The 17,019-nt window shown below is 47.1% G+C and overlaps 1 protein-coding gene across 5 annotated transcripts in view; it reads left to right on the top strand.

Annotated features, from left to right (window-relative positions):
- LOC139559424 (adenylate cyclase type 2-like) overlaps positions 1–17,019 on the top strand; it is an 88,812-nt gene that overhangs the window by 43,179 nt on the left and 28,614 nt on the right. For 4 of the 5 annotated variants that reach the window (XM_071375443.1, XM_071375445.1, XM_071375446.1 and 1 more), the window contains 10 exons: positions 1–90; positions 240–372; positions 589–765; positions 860–900; positions 1,114–1,194; positions 3,613–3,682; positions 3,908–4,005; positions 6,958–7,042; positions 8,958–9,098; positions 9,412–9,528. The exon at positions 1–90 is cut by the window's left edge and continues 69 nt beyond it. In XM_071375443.1, the coding sequence (XP_071231544.1) occupies positions 1–90; positions 240–372; positions 589–765; positions 860–900; positions 1,114–1,194; positions 3,613–3,682; positions 3,908–4,005; positions 6,958–7,042; positions 8,958–9,098; positions 9,412–9,528 (1,033 nt within the window). The remainder of the gene's footprint in view (positions 91–239; positions 373–588; positions 766–859; positions 901–1,113; positions 1,195–3,612; positions 3,683–3,907; positions 4,006–6,957; positions 7,043–8,957; positions 9,099–9,411; positions 9,529–17,019) is intronic. The other variant, XM_071375444.1, reaches the window with a different exon arrangement.

Raw genomic sequence — 17,019 nt, 5'->3', positions numbered from 1 at the left:
TGGCGTCATCGGCCTCCAGAAGTGGCAGTACGACGTCTGGTCACATGACGTCACTTTAGCCAATCACATGGAGGCAGGGGGCGTGCCAGGGTAAGATCAACCAATAGAGGGTCTGCTCTTTCTTAAAATAGTTCCCAATACATATTTGCATTCACAAACCATTTGGCTTATGATTATTATTCACCGCCCCTATCTTTTCCTCTCTCTTCCTCCCTCTCACTTCTCCTCTCCTCCCCCAGGCGTGTCCATATCTCCTCAGTAACATTGGAGCATCTGAAGGGCTCCTATAAGGTGGAACCAGGGGAGGGACAGAGTAGAGACTTTTACCTGAAGGAACACGGAGTCATCACTTACCTGGTCATCAACCCCAAGGTCAGACATAAGAATGTGGTCCATACGCGGTCGATACACAACCACAGATATAACATACTTTGAAAACTAAAGTTGAAACACTACCAATTTATTGGTTCTATACTACTGTTTATAATGCAGAAATACTACAACAGCTGTTTGCTTGAACTGAGCAATGCATCTTAAAGAATAAAAAGAAACAAGTTTGACTTCTTTCCAACCTGATTGGTTGTCCAGGCTGAGAGGCGGAGCCCTCACCTGTGCGCGCGTTCTCGTTCCTCTTTGGAAGGAGGGAAGATGAGGGCGTCGGTCAGAATGACTCGGTACCTGGAGTCCTGGGGGGCGGCAAAACCTTTTGCTAACCTGCACCATCGAGACAGCATGACCACTGACAACGGCAAAATAAACACTACGGTGAGCACACACATAAACACACGTACATAAACACACACACACAGAGAAACACAGACTTGTGTCCAGCCTCACCTTCTGTGATTGTATGTTTTAGGATGTTCCAATGGGCCAGTATCACTACCAGAGAAGAGAGAGGTGAGACTTAAAGATCAGTCATCTTTCCTTTGCATCAGACTACCAGACTTTACCCCTACAGATCAGTCATCTTTCCTTTACATCAGACCACCAGACTTTACCTCTATAGATCAGTCATCTTTCCTTTACACCAGTCATGTCTTAAGACCACAACACCACAGGATAGATAATGTTCCACATACTCACCGTACTGTGTGCTCGGTGTCCCCTCAGGACCAAATCTCAGAAGAGACGGTTTGAAGAGGAACTGGAAGAGAGGATGATCAGAACCATCGACGGCATCAACTCCCAGAAGTTAGTACTACTACAAACCTGCTTCGTTCTATTTCTAGCACAGTGACAGACAATTTGTGGCACAAAGGATGCATCACCGAGTTGGGTAGGTGCTTCACATTGGTGGTGGTCGAGGTGAGTTCACCACCGTATTAACTAAAGCTCTTTGAGAGCTTGTGAAAAGTGTGTTGTATAATCATTTGTATGAAGCACTTAGTTCAGTACCTCACCAACAATTATATGACAAGTGGATTTACGTTAAATTCAATTAAATTCAAAATACGTTCTTTATCCCACAAGGGGCAATTATGTAGGCAAGAGTGCAGATACTTAAAAAAACAACATACAATAACACATGAAACAATAGTTATTAAAAACTTGAAGTGTAATAAGAAAAAAAACATCTCACAAATTGTCACGCCCTGGCCATAGAGAGGCTTTTATTCTCTATTTTGGTTAGGCCAGGGTGTGACTAGGGTGGGAGGAGATCCTGGCGGGAAAGGATCGCCTGCCCTGGGAGCAGGTGGAAGCAGCGAGGAAAGCGGAGGCAGCGAGTAAAAGGGCCCAGGATTACACAGGGTCACGGCTGGCACCAAAGACCGGGAGGCCACTCCAAACATTCTTTTTTTTTTTTTGGGGGGGGGGGGGGGGGGTTAGCTGAGTCAGGATTCAGACCTGAGCCAACTCCTCGTGCTTACCGTAAGGAGCGTGGTACTGGTCAGGCACCGTGTTATGCGGTAGAGCGCACGGTGTCTCTAGTGCGAGTTCACAGCCCGGTGCGCTACATTCCAGCTCGCCGCATCGGCCGGGCTAGAGTGGGCATCCAGCCAGGACGGATGGTGCCGGCTCAGCGCATCTGGCCGCCAGTGCGTCTCTACGGCCCAGGATATCCTGCGCCGGCTCTGCGCACTGTGTCTCCAGTGCGTCTGCACAGCCCAGTGCGTCCTGTGCTAGCGCCCCGCCTTTGCCGGGCAAAGGTAACCATCCAGCCAGGACGGGTTGTGCAGGCTCTATGCTCGAGACCTCCAGTGCGCCTCCACGGCCCAGTGTATCCGGTGCCTGCTCCAAGAACCAGGCCTCCAGTATGTCTCCCCAGCCTGGTGAGTCCTGTGCCTGCTCCCAGAACCAGGCCTCCTGTATGTCTCCCCAGCCTGGTAAGCCCTGTGGCAGCTCCACACCCCAGGCTGTCCATACGTCTCCTCACTCCAGTGATGATCCATGGGACGAAGCCTCCAGTGATGATCCATGGCACGAAGCCTCCAGTGATGATCCATGGCACGAAGCCTCCAGTGAGGATCCATGGCAAGAAGCCTCCAGTGAGGATCCATGGCACGAAGCCTCCAGTGATGATCCATGGCACGAAGCCTCCAGTGATGATTCATGGAACGAAGCCTCTAGTGATGGTCCATGGCCCGGAGCCTGCAATGAGGATCCATGGCACGAAGCCTCCAGTATTGATCCGCAGTCCAGAGCCTGCAGCGACGGTCTCCAGTCCGGAGCCTCCAGCGACGGTCTCCAGTCCGGAGCCTCCAGCGACGGTCTCCAGTCCGGAGCCTCCAGCGACGGTCTCCAGTCCGGAGCCTCCAGCGACGGTCTCCAGTCCGGAGCCTCCAACGACGGTCTCCAGTCCGGAGCCTCCAGCGACGGCCTCCAGTCCGGAGCCTCCAGCGACGGCCTCCAGTCCGGAGCCTCCAGCGACGGCCTCCAGTCCGGGGCCGCCAGCGACGGTCCACAGTCCGGGGCCGCCAGCGACGGTCCACAGTCCGGGGCCTGCAGCGAGGGTCCCCAGTCCAGAGGCGCCACCAAAGTGGGAGGAGCCAGAGGTGGAGCGGGGTCTGCGTCCCGCACCGGAGCCGCCACTGAAGTAGATGCCCACCCGGACCCTCCCCTATAGAGTCAGGTTTTGCGGCCGGAGTCCGCACCTTTGGGGGGGGTACAGTCACGCCCTGGCCATAGAGAGGCTTTTATTCTCTATTTTGGTTAAGCTAGGGTGTGACTAGGGTGGGCATTCTAGTTTCTTTATTTCTATGTTTTCTGTTTCTATGTTTTGGCCGGGTATAGTTCCCAATCAGGGACAGCTGTCTATCGTTGTCTCTGATTGGGAATCATACTTAGGCAGCCTGTTTTTCCACCTTAGTTGTGGGTAGTTGTCTGTGTTAGTGGCCTGTATAGCCCTAGTCAGCTTTACGTTTGTTTTTGTTGTTTCTTGTTTTTGTTGGCGACATTCATAATAAAAAGAAATGTACGCTCACCACGCTGCACCTTGGTCCGGTCATTTCCACACTGACGACGATCTTGACACAAATACTTCGAAATGTGCGAAATGATGGTTGGAAGGGAGGAAGTTCTGAGGTGAACGTGTCTTATTAATATCCCTGATGGATTGCTAGTGTCTGTGTGAACCGCTGTCTGAGTGTCTCTGTGTTCTCTTCTCTGTAGGCAGTGGCTGAAGTCTGAGGACATCCAGAGGATCTCACTGTTCTTTCACAACAAGACTCTGGAGAAGGAGGTGCTGTAGGACAACAGCACTGCTGTTCAGTCAAACAAAAAATAAACTACAAATGAAAATAACATATGTGCCATTTGCCCACTGCTGCCCCAGACAAAACATGCAGTGACTCCATAAGAAAACACGATTGCCGTGAAAGTGTTCAGCGTTAGACTGTGAAGTTACAGTAAAAAATTGTTTGTTTTGACCACCACCTGTTGACCATGTGTGTGTTGATTTCCCCAGTATCGAGCCACCACTCTGCCGGCCTTTAAATACTACGTCACCTGTGCCTGTCTCATCTTCTGCTGCATCTTCATAGTGCAGATACTGGTCCTGCCCAAGTAAGTCTGGACCCTACATAGTACACTTTATAGTGCCCTTCACAGTATGGATACAGTACTTGTCCTGTGCATATGTACTCTTCACAGTACCTTTCATATTACCCTTCATGGTACCCACCAATGTTCAGATACTACTTAGCATACAACCTGCATAGTATGGTCTTATAGTAGCCCTCATAGTTGGAATACTAGTCGTGCCAAAAGAAACTGAAGTCAGTGTTCTTTTCTCTATAATAACCCAGAACATTGCAATTACAGTGTGACAATATGAAATAAATCTTTGATCAATTGAGTCTCACATCAATAAGATCCCTAATAGCAGCTGCAAATGATACACCTTAAGAGACAGCAATTAAGAGGGAGAGAAAGAAAGAAAGAAAGAAAGAAAGAAAGAAAGAAAGAAAGAAAGAAAGAAAGAAAGAAAGAAAGAAAGAAAGAAAGAAAAGAAAGAAAGAAAAAGAATGGAAGAAAGAAAGATGGATAGAAAGAATGATGGATAGAAAGAAAGATGGATAGAAAGAAAGATGGATAGAAAGAAAGATGGATAGAAAGAAAGATGGATAGAAAGAAAGAAAACAGATGAAAAGATATGAATAACGTCTGATGACAGTTTTAATGTGAATCAAAGGTCTGGGTCTTAGATGTCGAAGATGATGATGATGATGATTATTATGATAAAGATGAGGAATATTACTTTGATGATGACAAGGATAATGATGACGATGAAGCCTCCTTATGAAAGGAAAAACGGTCCATGGGCTGTTTCATCATTTAGTTAATTGTCTGTGTTTACAGGAGCCAGGAGCGGTAGAACCGTAGATACAGATACTAAAAGCATCATATATTTTCGCATTCAGACTAACGTCTCTTCCATTTAGACATGACATCATTGTTTTATGAACACGCTTATATCAGCCGTCTACTTGGCTAACTTCTATTAGGAAATATAAGCTGTAGTCAGGAAATATAGGCCTGCCCTACTGTATAACAGGGAGAAGTATGTAGTAATTAGTGGAAGTGGGTCGCAGTTCCAATTCAAATGCATTATAATTTTACTGCTCTGTACAGCACCCATCTGGTGGTAGTTAACACCGTGTGTAACATTCCAACAAATATTGTGGTTGAACTCAAACATGCTGGTTGATATAATATTGTGGTTGAACTCAAACATGCTGGTTGATAAAAGACCTGTATCAATGGAAAAGATGTTTGCGAAGGTTGTTTTGTTTTTAAATGATTGTGTAAATTGGAATGGGAGAGTTATGTCTTTCATGGAGCTATCGGAATTATATGGGAGGGTCTGCTCAATCCAAGATTACAACCAATTGATTACAGCATTACCCCAAAAGGAGGAGGCAGGTGGCAGCGGGAGGAGGTAGGGAACTGGTCTGTCTGCCCAATTTGAAGGATCATAACTGGCGGAGGAACAAAAATAAATAGATAGGAAAATATGTCCGTTTCATTTGAGGACCAGGATGTTGACAGATGTGCCATACAGATGACAAAATATCTGGGAATACATTGATGTACTGATTCTATGGCACAGGGTGTATGAATTGATATATAAAACGACGCAAGATTCAAGACTTCGTTCTTTTCATCAAAGATTATTGTACAGAATTCTGGCCACCAACGATGTGTTGAATATTTGGGGCATACAACCATCACAGTTCTGCAGATTTTGTTGTGAGGATACAGAATCAATGGACCATTTGTTCTGATATTGGCCTCAGGTAGCCTGTTTCTGGTCTCTGGTTCAGGAATGGCTGAAAAAGCATAACATTAATCTAAAATTGACCCTAGAAATAGTACTGTTAGGAGATCTGGAGAGACCGGGTCAGTCAATTAGTAATATACTAATACTCTTAGTAAAAGTATTTATCTTCAACTCGCAATCTGTGGATTCTATTTGATTAGATAGATTGAAATTGCATGTTAAACATCACAGCATAGTTGAAAGATATATGGTGCGTAGAAATCCGAAGAGGGTGGCCAACAGAGATAGGTGGGATGGGCTGAGGGAAGCTGAGGGTTGGGATGTGGAATTGGAGACAAGTGGGACTGAAGTTGCTGGGCGGGGGGTAGAATGACAGTCAAAGTTAAACGTTTAAAAAAATAATAAGTTAAACTGACACTAAAAAGGACAATTTTTACATCCAATGCCTGTTTGCCTGAAGCTGATGCCATGCAAGCATGCATACACACACTCGCATTCAAACGCACACACGCGCATACACACGAACACACACACACACACACACACACACACACACACACACACACACACACACACACACACACACACACACACACACACACACACACACACACACACACACACACACACACACACACACACACACACACACACACACACACACACACACACGTAAATAGTCCCACACATGCACACAAACACATCCTGTTGGCCTTGCTGTTTTGATTTGTGTTGTCCTTGATGTCTTTTGTTTTTGCATTGTGGTTTTCTGTTGTTGTTTTCCTTTGTTTTTCTCTTATTTCTCTTTTGTTATTTTTGTTGGTTGTTGGCGCATCGGGTAGGTGGTGGTTTTGGTTGGGTTGGAGGGGGACGGTGGCTTGGGGGGGTGTTGAGGAGTGGAGGAGGAGTTATTTTGGGGGGGGGGGGGTCTTTGGTGGCCTGGCGGTTAGGAGCTTGGACCGGTGGCCGAGAGGTCGATGGTTCGGGTCCCCGATTCAACTGGGTGGGGTGATCTGTCCTTGTGCCCTTGGGCAGGGAGCTTGACCCTGGTTGCGCCTGTGGGTCGCTCTGGATGGGAGTGTCTACTGTATGACTGAATGTAATGTAAATGTTGAGCGCCTTCACTGCAGGTATATTGTATGTTTGAAAATGCAATACAAAAATAAATAATAATAACATTAACCGTGTGTGTGTGTGTGTGTGTGTCTGTGTGTGTGTGTGTGTGTGTGTTACAGAACAGCAGTGTTGGGGATCTCCTTTGGCATGTCTTTCCTCCTGCTAGGTCTGATCCTGGTCATATGTTTCTCTAGCCACATCTTGGTAAGTTACACACACACACACACACACACACACACACACACACACACACACACACACACACACACACACACACACACACACACACACACACACACACACACACACACACACACACACACACACACACACACACACACACACACACACACACACACACACACACACACACACACACACACACACCATAAAATCCTGTGTATTGTATGTGAGTGTAGAACACAATCACAGACTGAGAGGGAGAGGGGGGGGGGGGGGGAATATACATGGATGAAGAGAAGGGAGAAGAAGAGAGAGGAAGAGCAAGCTAGAGAAAGAGCGAGGGGGAGACAGAAGGAGGAAGAGAGAGCGGGAGACAGAATGAGGAAGAAAGAGGGAAGAGTAAGGGGGAGACAGAGGGAGGAAGAGAGAGGGGAAGACAGAGGGAGGAAGAGAGAGGGGGAGACAGAGGGAGGAAGAGAGGGGTAGACAGAGGGAGGAAGAGAGAGGGGGAGACAGAGGGAGGAAGAGAGGGGTAGACAGAGGGAGGAAGAGAGAGGGGGAGACAGAGAGAGGAAGAGAGGGGTAGACAGAGTGAGGAAGAGAGAGGGGAAGACAGAGGGAGGAAGAGAGAGGGGGAGACAGAGAGAGGAAGAGAGGGGTAGACAGAGGGAGGAAGAGAGGGGGAGACAGAGAGAGGAAAAGAAAGGGGTCAGATGAAGATGAGAACGACTAACAAACCAGAATGAACCGATTAACACCTTTCTCATCCTCTGATGACTCTAACCAGAGACCAGACCTTGGAGGAGTGATTGAGCTTGAAGGACAGTCATATTTTGTGGAACACGGGATTATACACCAACAGTCTAAAACACAGCAGTCTGTCTGTCCCTGGGCCCTGCATTGTGTTCTACCTTGATACTTAAATGATTCCTGATGTCTCACAATGTCTCTGTGTGACCATGTGAAGAGAAAAGGAAGGACATGGTATAGTAAAGTAAATTACAGTATAGTATATATTGTATAGTATAGTACAGTATAGTATCGTACAGTATAGTATATAGTATATAAACAAATTGGGAGGTTCGAGCCCTGAATGCTGATTGGCTGACAGCTGTGGTATATCAGACTGTTTACCACAGGTATGAAAAAATATGTATTTTTACTGCTCTAATTACATTGGTAACCAGTTTATAATAGCAATAATTCACCTCGGGGTTTGTGGTATATGGACAGTACACTAAAGGATGCGTCCAGGAACTTTGTGTTGCTCCGTATGTAATAACGGCATTTAACCATGTGATATTGGCCATAAAACACACCTCCTCGGGCCTAATTGCTTAAGTATAGTATAGTATAGTATAGTATAGTATAATATAGTATAGTATAGTACTCTGAACTGCAAACAAACCAAACAGTTTCAATGATGAATTGCAAATTATAAACAAAATAATGCACCTTTATTATCTGGTCCTTTCTCTTCCTGGCCAAGGGAAGTTGTGTTGAGAGTCAAGGTGTGTCAAAGAGGTGTTGTAGAGAGGAAATCGATGGAGGTAAATTGCTCTGGGGTGTTGAGAGTATTGATGCAGACAGAAGATCTGTTACTGCAGTCGTTGTTTGTTCTCTGTCCCCTACAGCCTTCCATTTCATGGCTTCTCCTCACGTTGCACTACGGCAAGAATGAACTGTCCATATAGCTCTCTCTCTCTCTCTCTCTCTCTCTCTCTCTCTCTCTCTCTCTCTCTCTCTCTCTCTCTCTCTCTCTCTCTCTCTCTCTCTCTCTCTCTCTCTCTCTCTCTCTCTCTCTCTCTCTCTCTCTCTCTCTCTCTCTCTCTCTCTCTCTCTCTCCTCACTATTCTGATCTGAATCTCATTTTGTCTGTCCCCCTGCTTGTCTCTCTGTCTCTCTGTCCCTCCCTCCCTCCCTCTGTCTCTCTCAGCAGGGAGGTAAAGGATCGTGGTGCTCTCTCCCCTGGCTCCCTACTTCCTCACGCATCATCATCGCCAACAAACCCTGGCTCCGATTGGTCCTCACCATGACAACCACCGCTGTTATACTTGTCATGGCTGTTTTCAACATGGTGAGGAACCAATTTACTGATTTTACTGGTTGATCTTGTCCGTGTGTGTGTGTGTATGTGTGTATGTGTGTATGTGTGTGTATGTGTGTATGTGTATGTATGTGTGTGTATGTGTGTATGTGTGTGTATGTATGTGTGTATGTGTGTGTATGTGTGTATGTGTGTATGTGTATGTGTGTGTATGTGTGTGCCTGCGGAGGATGTGTCAGGCAAAACTGCCAATACAGCCATCAAAATGATCACACTGGAATACAGCCCAGTACAAATTCTCTTCTCCCCTTGTCTTTCTCATCTCCTCTTAACTTCTTTCCAGTTCTTCCTGGAAGATGAGGTTCTGACCACACCCCCTACCATGAACCTGACCAATGACAGCATGCTCAGCTCCCACAGCCCCACCCACCTCACGGATGGGAATAAGTTCTACCTGCCTGTGAGTACATCTACCAGAGTAGGCACAAAGAAAATGTAAAATGACAATAACGAATAAATATAACATGGATATATGCAGGGTGTACCAAGTCACTGTGCAGGGGTATGAGGTAATTAAGGTAGCTATGTACTGTAAATAAAGGCAGGGGTAAAGTGACTAGGCAACAGGATAGATAAGCCGTAGCAGCAGCGTGTGTGTGTGTGTGTGTGTGTGTGTGTGTGTGTGTGTGTGTGTGTGTGTGTGTGTGTGTGTGTGTGTGTGTGTGTGTGTGTGTGTGTGTGTGTGTGTGTGGCATCAGTATGCATGTGTGTGTGTGTGTGGCCGTCTGCAATGTGTGTGTGTTTGTTGAGGTGTAAGTATGTGTGTGTGCATAGATTCTGTGCAGGAGAATTAGTTAAACAAATTATCAATGCAGTTAGTCCGGGTAACCATTTGATTAGTTATTTAGCAGCCTTGTTTAGCAGTCTTTTGGCTTGGGGGTAGAAGCTGTTCAGGGTCCTGTTTTTTCCAGACACTGGTACAGCTTGTTGTGCAGTAGCAGACAGAACAGTCTATGGCTTGGATAGCTGGAGGCCTTCCTCCGACATCAACTGGTATAGAAGCCCTGGATGGCAGTGAGCTAGGACCCAGTACTGGATGCCTTGCGGTCGGGTGCCTTGCAGTGGCCGTACCAAGCGGTGATGCGGCCACTCAAGATGATCTCAATGGTGCAGCTGCAGAACGTTTTGAGGATCTGAGGGGCCATGCCAAATCTTTTCAGCCTCCTGAGGGGAAAAAGGAGCTGTTGTACACTTTTCACAACTGTGTGGGTGTGTGTGGACCATGTTAATTCCTTAGTTATGTGGACACCGAGGAGCTTCGACCCGCTCTTCTACAGCTCCATGGGGGGCGTGCTCACCCCTCCGTTTCCTGTGGTCCACGATCAGCTCCTTTGTCTTGCTGACGTTAAGGGAGAGGTTTTTGTTCTGGCACCACACTGCTTCCTATTGGCTCCTCCCTATTGGCTGCTTCGTCATCAGTGATCAGTCCTACCACTGTTGTGTCGTCAATAAACTTAACGATGATGGTGTTGGATTCATGGGAGGCGAGGCAGTCGTGGGTGAACAGGGAGTACAGGAAGGGACTAAGCACACATCCCAGAGGGGCCCCTGTGTGTGTTGATGGTCAGTGTGGTGGATGGGTTGTTGCCTACCATCACCGCCTGGGGGAGGCCCATCAGGATGTCCAGGATCCAGTTGCAGAGGGAGGTGTTCAGTCCCAGGGTCTTTAGCTTGGTGATGAGCTTGGAAGGACTATGGTGTTGAATGTTCAGCTGTAGTCAATTCTTATATAGGTATTCCTTTTGTTCAAGTGGGCGAGGGCAGTGCAATAGAGATTGCATCATCTGTGGATCTGTTGGGGCAGTATGAGAAGTGTGGTTCCAGGGTGTCTGGGAGGATGGCGTTGATGTGAGCCATGACAAGCCTCTTAAAGCATTTCATGGCTATAGATGTGAGTACTACGGGTCGCTAGTCATTTAGACAGGCTACTTTGGCGTTCTTGGGCACTAGGACTATGGTGGTCTGCTCAAAACAAGTTGCTATTACAGACCGGTAATAGGTTGAAAATGTCAGTGAAGACACTTGCCAGCTGGTCAGTGCATACTATTAGTACGTGTCCTGGTTTTCCGTCTGGCTCCGCAGCCCTGCGAATGTTAACCTGTTTAAAGGTCTTACTCACATTGGCTACGGAGAGCAAGATCACACAGTCATCCAGAACAGCTGGTTCAGTGTTGCTTGCCTCGAAGCGAGTGTAGAAGGCATTAAGCCCGTCTATTAGGCTCGCATCACTGGGCAGCTCACGGCTGGGTTTCCCTTTGTAATCTGTGATAGTTTTCAAGCCCTGCCACATCCGTTGAGCATCAGAGCCGGCGTTATAGGATTCGATCTTAGTCCTGTATTGATGCGTTGCTATTTGATGGCTCGTCAGAGGTCAGACAGAGCGGGATTTCCTATATGCATCCGGATTAGTGTCCCGCTCCTTGAACGCAGTAGTTATAGCCTAAAGCTCCGTGTGGATGATCAGTGTGGCTTCTGGTTGGTGTATGTACAGTGGGGAGAACAAGTATTTGATACACTGACGATTTTGCAGGTTTTCCTACTTACAAAGCATGTAGAGGTCTGTAATTTTTATCATAGGTACACTTCAACTGTGAGAGAAGGAATCTAAAACAAAAATCCAGAAAATCACATTGTATGATTTTTAAGTAATTAATTTGCATTTTATTGCATGACATAAGTATTTGATACATCAGAAAAGCAGAACTTAATATTTGGTACAGAAACCTTTGTTTGCAATTACAGAGATCATACGTTTCCTGTAGTTCTTGACTAGGTTTGCACACACTGCAGCAGGGATTTTGGCCCACTCCTCCCTACAGATCTTCTCCAGATCCTTCAGGTTTCGGGGCTGTCGCTGGGCAATACGGACTTTCAGCTCCCTCCAAAGATTTTCTATTGGGTTCAGGTCTGGAGACTGGCTAGGCCACTCCAGGACCTTGAGATGCTTCTTACGGAGCCACTCCTTAGTTGCCATGGCTGTGTGCTTCGTGTCGTTGTCATGCTGGAAGACCCAGCCACGACCCATCTTCAATGCTCTTACTGAGGGAAGGAGGTTGTTGGCCAAGATCTCGCGATACATGGCCCCATCCATCCTCCCCTCAATACGGTGCAGTCGTCCTGTCCCCTTTGCAGAAAAGCATCCCCAAAGAATGATGTTTCCACCTCCACGCTTCACGGTTGGGATGGTGTTCTTGGGGTTGTACTCATACTTCTTCTTCCTCCAAACACGGCGAGTGGAGTTAGACCAAAAAGCTCTATTTTTGTCTCATCAGACCACATGACCTTCTCCCATTCCTCCTCTGGATCATCCAGATGGTCATTGGCAAACTTCAGACAGGCCTGGACATGCACTGGCTTAAGCAGGGGGACCTTGCGTGCGCTGCAGGATTTTAATCCATGACGGCGTAGTGTGTTACTAATGGTTTTCTTTGAGACTGTGGTCCCAGCTCTCTTCAGGTCATTGACCAGGTCCTGCCGTGTAGTTCTGGGCTGATCCCTCACCTTCCTCATGATCATTGATGCCCCACGAGGTGAAATCTTGCATGGAGCCCCAGACCGAGGGTGATTGACCGTCATCTTGAACTTCTTCCATTTTCTAATAATTGCGCCAACAGTTGTTTCCTTCTCACCAAGCTGCTTGCCTATTGTCCTGTAGCCCATCCCAGCCTTGTGCAGGTCTACAATTTTATCCCTGATGTCCTTACACAGCTCTCTGGTCTTGGCCATTGTGGAGAGGTTGGAATCTGTTTGATTGTGTGTGGACAGGTGTCTTTTATACAGGTAACGAGTTCAAACAGGTGCAGTTAATACAGGTAATGAGTGGAGAACAGGAGGGCTTCTTAAAGAAAAACTAACAGGTCTGTGAGAGCCGGAATTCTTACTGGTTGGTAGGTGATCAAATACTTATGTCATGCAATAAAATGCAAATGAATTATTTAAAAATCATACAATGTGATTTTCTGGATTTTTGTTTTAGATTCCGTCTCTCACAGTTGAAGTGTACCTATGATAAAAATTACAGACCTCTACATGCTTTGTAAGTAGGAAAACCTGCAAAATCGGCAGTGTATCAAATACTTGTTCTCCCCACTGTATGTGCGGTCCCTGTGGGGACGACTTCGTCGATGCACGGGACACTATTTGTCTTTTTACCTAAACATGCAAACACCATCAGATAGAATTCATAGCAAGCAGTGCACTGGAATGGCATTCAGAAGAACTGGAACGGCATTCAGAAGAACTGGAAAGGCATTCAGAAGAACTGGAACGGCATTCAGAAGAACTGGAATGGTATTCAGAAGAACTGGAACGGCATTCAGAAGAACTGGAACGGCATTCAGAAGAACTGGAACGGCATTCAGAAGAACTGGAAAGGCATTCAGAAGAACTGGAACGGCATTCAGAAGAACTGGAATGGTATTCAGAAGAACTGGAACGGCATTCAGAAGAACTGGAACGGCATTCAGAAGAACTGGAACGGAATTCAGAAGAACTGGAATGGAATTCAGAAGAACTGGAATGGTATTCAGAAGAACTGGAACGGCATTCAGAAGAACTGGAACGGCATTCAGAAGAACTGGAACGGCATTCAGAAGAACTGGAACGGCATTCAGAAGAACTGGAACGGCATTCAGAAGAACTGGAACGGCATTCAGAAGAACTGGAACGGCATTCAGAAGAACTGGAACGGCATTCAGAAGAACTGGAACGGCATTCAGAAGAACTGGAACGGAATTCAGAAGAACTGGAACGGAATTCAGAAGAACTGGAATGGAATTCAGAAGAACTGGAATGGTATTCAGAAGAACTGGAATGGAATTCAGAAGAACTGGAATGGTATTCAGAAGAACTGGAACGGCATTCAGAAGAACTGGAACGGCATTCAGAAGAACTGGAACGGCATTCAGAAGAACTGGAATGGAATTCAGAAGAACTGGAATGGTATTCAGAAGAACTGGAATGGCATTCACTCTCATAAGATGGATGGCCAAAATAACTGAAAGCCACACTCCCAATAAGCCATGAATAGAACCGCATTGAAGCATCCCACTGGGCACACACTGGTTGAATCAACATTGTTTCCATGTCAGTTCAATTAAATGATGTTGAACCAATGTGGAATAGACGTTAAGTTGACGTCTGTGCCCTGTGGGATGTGCTTCTATATGCACCATGACACTGCTTACTTCATTAGTTCATTTAGCAAACAAGACAGCTCATAATCCAGTGCATTTATCACAGTCAACACACCTATATTTTTGCTTTAATTTGCTATAAAACTGTACATTTCTCTCTCAGCCCCATGACAAAATGTGTGTATTTGCAGGAAATTAGCTTGAAAACAGCAACATTTTCTCTCAGCCTCATGGCAAAATGTGTAGAATTGCAGGAAATTAGCAGTTTTTTTGGGGCCCAGGTACATTTCTACAGCCCCACCCACCAACAAATGTCTGGCTACGCTACTGACATCTACTTTGGGTCAGACCTGGGTTTCAAATATTTTGAATACTTCAGGTGAAAAACTTGCTTTATTCCATGGTTCTGTAGTGTACTGTATTTCATGAAGTTATAGTGTTCGTCACTAGCTTTCTGTTGTTATTAGTTCATAACAGAACATTTATTTGACTTCTCTGCGCTACGGATCCCTTTTACGGGATCATTTTCCTAAACAACCGCTGAATTGCAAGGCGCAAAATATTACTAATAATATTTATAATCATGCAATCACAAGTGAAATATACCAAAACACAGCTTAGTTTGTTGTTAATCCACCCATCGTGTCAGATTTTGAAAATATGCTTTGCAGCGAAAGCAATCTAAGCTTTTGTGAGTGTATCAATCAATGCTAGAACAGCTAACCCCAAATTAGCATGGTCACGAAAGTCAGAAAAGCAATACAATTAATTGCTTACCTTTGATAATCTTCGGATGTTTGCACTCACGAGACTCCCAGTTACGCAATAAATGTTATTTTTGTTCGATAAATACTACTTTTATAACAAAAAAACGCCATTTGGGTTGCGCGTTATGTTCAGAAAACTACAGCCACGTTCCGGTCCTGAAAGGCAGAAGAAAATTCCCAAACGTATCAGATTCAAAAATATTACTAAAAATATTTATAATCATGCAATCACAAGTGAAATATACCAAAACACAGCTTAGCTTGTTGTTAATCCACCTATCATGTCAGATTTTGAAAATATGCTTTGCAGCGAAAGCAATCTAAGCTTTTGTGAGTGTATCAATCACTGCTAGAACAGTTAGCCTTATATTAGCTTGGTTAGCTTGGTCACGAAAGTCAGAAAAGCAATAACATTAATCGCTTACCTTTGATAATCTTCGGATGGTTGCACTCACGATGTAACGGGTGTTCTCCTCCTCTTCGTGTGAAGAGGAGGAGCAGGGATTCGACCAAAACGCAGACAGGCGGCTTTGCAGGCTCAGTACAGACGGGCGGCTTTGAAGGCTCAGTACAGACGGGCAGTTCATGCGGCGCTTGGCAGACGGACAGCTCAGACGGCGTTGGGCAGACGGGCAGTTCAGGCACCGTTGGGCAGACGGGCAGTTCAGGCGCCGTTGGGCAGACGGGCAGTTCAGGCGCCGTTGGGCAGACGGGCAGTTCAGGCGCCGCTGGGCAGACGGGCAGTTCAGGCGCCGCTGGGCAGACGGGCAGTTCAGGCGCCGCTGAGCAGACGGCAGACTCTGGCCGGCTGAGACGCACTGTAGGCCTGGTGCGTGGTACCGGAACTGGAGGTACCGGGCTAAGGACACGCACCATCAGGCTAGTGCGGGGAACAACAACAGGGCACACTGGACTCTCAAGGCGTACTATAGGCCTGGTGCGTGGTACCGGCACTGGTGGTACCGGGCTGAGGGCACGCACATCAGGGCGAGTACGGGGAGAAGGAACAGTGCGTACAGGGCTCTGGAGACGCACAGGAGGCTTGATGCGTGGTGCCGGAACTGGAGGCACTGGGCTGGAGACACGCACCACAGGGAGAGTGCGTGGAGGAGGAACAGGGCTCTGGAGACGCACAGGAAGCCTGGTGCGTGGTGTAGGCACTGGTGGTACTGGGCTGGAGCGGGGAGGTGGCGCCGGAAATACCAGACCGTGCAGGCGTACTGGCTCCCTTGAGCATTGAGCCTGCCCAACCTTACCTGGTTGAATGCTCCCCGTCGCCCGACCAGTGCGGGGAGGTGGAATAACCCGCACCGGGCTATGTAGGCGAACCGGGGACACCATGCGTAAGGCTGGTGCCATGTATGCCGGCCCGAGGAGACGCACTGGAGACCAGACGCGTTGAGCCGGCTTCATGGCACCTGGCTCAATGCCCAATCTAGCCCTACCAGTGCGGGGAGGTGGAATAACCCGCACCGGGCTATGAACACGTACAGGAGACACCGTGCGCTCTACTGCGTAACACGGTGTCTGCCCGTACTCCCGCTCTCCACGGTTAGCCTTGGAAGTGGGCGCAGGTCTCCTACCTGCCCTCGGCCCACTACCTCTTAGCTCCCCCCCAAGAAATTTTGGGGATTTCTTCACGGGCTTCCAGCCACGTCTCCTTGCTGCCTCCTCATACCACCGCTCTTGGGCTCTCGCTGCCTCCATCTCCTCACGAGCGCGGCGATATTCCCCAATGTGAGCCCAGTGTCCTTTTCCCTCCAATACTTCATCCCATGTCCAGGATTCCTGTTTCGTGGACCACTGTTCGTGGTCCCGCTGCTTGGTCCGGGTTAGGTGGGTGGTTCTGTAACGGGTGTTCTCCTCCTCTTCGTCTGAAGAGGAGGAGCAGGGATTCGACCAAAACGCAGCGTTGTGAAATGTCATTATATTTATTTAAACAAGACAAAAAACGAACTATACATGAAATATAAACAAAATAACAAAACC

Source organism: Salvelinus alpinus, chromosome 29, assembly GCF_045679555.1.
Source record: "Salvelinus alpinus chromosome 29, SLU_Salpinus.1, whole genome shotgun sequence".
NCBI lineage: Eukaryota > Metazoa > Chordata > Actinopteri > Salmoniformes > Salmonidae > Salvelinus > Salvelinus alpinus.
The sequence above is the reverse complement of the archived record's forward strand: the minus strand, read 5'-3'. Positions and strand labels throughout refer to the sequence as shown.